Genomic DNA, 3151 nt, shown 5'->3' on the forward strand with positions numbered 1-3151 from the left:
AGGAAGGATAGCAAGTCGTAAGATGGGAGTATGTTGAAATAGTAGTTCTTTTCCACACATAGTAAATAATAGGATCTAATTTGTTTTTTCCATTATCTTCAGCTGATCTTAAGAGAACAATTGCTGTTCTTCTGGATGACATCTTACAACGTCTTGTGAAATTGGAAAACAAAGTTGATTACATTGTCGTGAATGGCTCAGCAACAAATACCACCAATGGAACTAGCAATCAAGTGCCAGTAACGTCTAATAAACGTGTAAAAGCAGCAAGCAACATCAGATAGCAAACAGGGCCACTTTGTGTTGCTATATCTATGATACGTAATATTTAAGATAAGCTTTTTATCTCTGGCTAGGGCAAAGCAGTAGTTGACTAAAAGAAGCATAAGCTATTCTGTTATACAATGTGCTGGATCTATGTAGGCCTAACTTATGTGCATAGGTTCTCGAAGCATTATTTCATTGCCTTTGAGCAGTACTTCTGAAGTGATCTTTATTGTCTTTAAAGATATTTTGATATTACGATTTGATGTAGTATGCCATTAGGTAATAACAATAAATGGAAAGCAACGGGGAACTTATAGGTAGGTTTCTAAATATATTTATTTAAATATAAATATAACATCTTTTGGATAGGTGAGCAGTATTGTAGCTTATTCATTTTTGTGATCTGCATTAAGCTGAGGCAACTGGGGAAAATGCATCGTTAAACAGATGTTAGAAAATGTGTATACTTATAATACTTTTACTCATTTACTAAAACAATATAAATTGAGGATAGCATTGGGGGGGGTAATATTTTTAAAATGTGACCCAAAGAATGTCTTTATTTGCACTATCTGTCAGAATAGCTAGAGCGAATTTACTGTATATTTAAGAAAAATAATTATAACAGGAAAACATCCTAGGTAGTAACACTGTCTAGGTAGATCTCTATGCCAGAGTCAGGGCAGTTAGATTATCAAAAGCAAATCATAATCTGTGATACTTTAGATGATTATTTCTTACAAAGCTATTTAAGTGTATGTATTTTGTAATTGCAGATAAAATTATTTAAGTGATGGAAATATGTTTTGGATATGTGAATACTGTTTATTTTTATTCACTGCTGTTTCTTTTTAACTTTTTAGTACCTTGCAATTTGTGGTGAGTTTAGCACACCATCTCCCTGAATTGCTTTTTTGGTCAGGAGGAAAAGCAATGAAGGGGAACAAAGCATCTCTGCATTTAACAGAGATATATATACTAAGGGTGTCTTATCATGGAATATTTGAGGGATAAGGTAGTGTTTGCCTTATGTCTAAGTTAGCCTTACAGCAAAGTGAATTGCAGTGTGGATGCACTGTATTTCAAAATGTTACTGAAGTCATATCACAGAGAAAGTGCTGCTGAGCCTGGTTTTTAAAATGTACTAAATGTTTGGCAGGGGGAGGGTATGTTCAGGGACTTTTGCCAAAAGTGTGCTGTGAGTATGTTTTTTGGGGGTGGGTGGAGGTAGCCTAATCCTATATTAAGGAAAAAACCCACCAGTAAAACCAGAGGTGCTGGATGATACACCATGCAAAGTTAGGTGTGTTTTCTTTTCTTCTTTTCCCTGCTGATACTCTGGACTGTTATAAAGGAAAATACACTTACAACCTTAGTTAATATCTAGATGATTTTTTTTTCCTGTCACATTGTGTGTAAACATGTACTCACTTCCATGGAGAAAGAGAAAAATAAATTTTTAATTGTACTTGTGAAGGCTTCTGGGGTTTTTGTGTGTGGTTTTTTAATTTATTTTGTTTTGTTTTTAACAGTTTTGTCATTCTTGTTACATGAGCTGTAGGTGTTTCTGGATTGGAAAACTGTATGTCTCTGAAGTTTACTAGTAGTCTATCTAGTATTCTTCCTGCTTGATCACCAAGTTCTTTTGCTCTTGAAATTGTAAGGCCCTGAAACTTTCCTTGGGTTAAAGGTAAGGGGAGGAAGAAATTAAAAGAAAATAAAATTACTAGTTTGGATCTTTAATGGTGAAGACTTCACTCTCTAGGAGTGAAGATGACAGGTGTGTAACTTCTTTTGACTCTGCAAGTCTCTGTTGACAACGTGAAGATAGGTTTTTATCTCTATCCATCTATCTGGCTATCTATGCTTTTTGTTCCCTGGGTACTTTATTGGTACCAACCACAACCTTGGCTGGTGGAGTCCCTTTGTGCTATGAACAGTAATATGAGTAGTTTTTGTGTGTGTATGCAAAGTGACTTTTTTCCCTTTTCTTGTAAGGGTATGTGAAGTCTTAAAGTTACTAAGGATTGTTAAACAAGCGTAACAGAAGTTGCAAGGTGAATATTTGTCACTACGTGCACATGCAGCTTGTTTTATACGGGGATTTTGGAGACTGATACACTAACTTACGTGCAGTTATGTACTCCGCAAAGTAATTCATGGTGCCATTAGCAAATAGTTGCTTTCCTCTCACGTTTCAATAGTACAATGTCTCATTGTAATTAGCTTGTACTTGACAAATACAGGGGGAGAACTGTGAACTACCTGTATCTTAAGGCACAAATGTTCCATTCATGAATATAGTTGAAACAACAGTTTATCAAGAAGCAAGTTAAAAATACTCTAGTAGAGTCACCCCAAAGTGACCTGCTTCAGGTTTTGTGAAATACAGAATCTCCTTTAAGGTTGGTTTGTTCCTAGGCTGGATTAAGTGAGTTTGGGTTTTTTTTCCTTTTCTTTTTCTTTGGAGGGCAGGGGAACATATGACCTGTGTTATATAAAGAAATCCAGATTTTGGGGAGGGGGTGGTGTTTGTTTTGTGTTTGTTTTTTAAATCTTAAGGTAAATTATGAGACTGGAATTTTCCCAGCTGTCATTTTCCTCATGAGTGTTTACCAGCTGATTTCACTAGTTAGTACTTCTGTGCCTATGAATGATCGTTTAATGTAGGTAGCAAGAAATGTTCAAGATCCTCTCCCAAACAAAAGTTCTAATGAAGAAAAATGGAAAGAAAAGAGTGTATTGATTGCTGTCTAAACAACTAGAGCACCACAGTGCTCAATACAGCTCTGAGTTCCACAACCAAGTAACTGGCAGGCAAACACCTTAGGGAAGATTGTCTTGACTCTCTAGTTCTTTTTGTTGCTTTCCTTGCCTAAAAAAA

General features: G+C 35.7%; 1 protein-coding gene across 1 annotated transcript in view; it reads left to right on the top strand.

Moving 5' to 3' along the window:
- Positions 1-284, top strand: part of CCDC126 (coiled-coil domain containing 126) — a 3131-nt gene extending 2847 nt beyond the window's left edge. The window contains exon 2 of the mRNA XM_010287873.1: positions 103-284. Coding sequence (XP_010286175.1) covers positions 103-284 — 182 coding nt within the window. The remainder of the gene's footprint in view (positions 1-102) is intronic.
- The last annotated feature ends 2867 nt before the right edge of the window (positions 285-3151 follow it).

Source organism: Phaethon lepturus, unplaced genomic scaffold, assembly GCF_000687285.1.
Source record: "Phaethon lepturus isolate BGI_N335 unplaced genomic scaffold, ASM68728v1 scaffold37895, whole genome shotgun sequence".
Classification (NCBI taxonomy): domain Eukaryota; kingdom Metazoa; phylum Chordata; class Aves; order Phaethontiformes; family Phaethontidae; genus Phaethon; species Phaethon lepturus.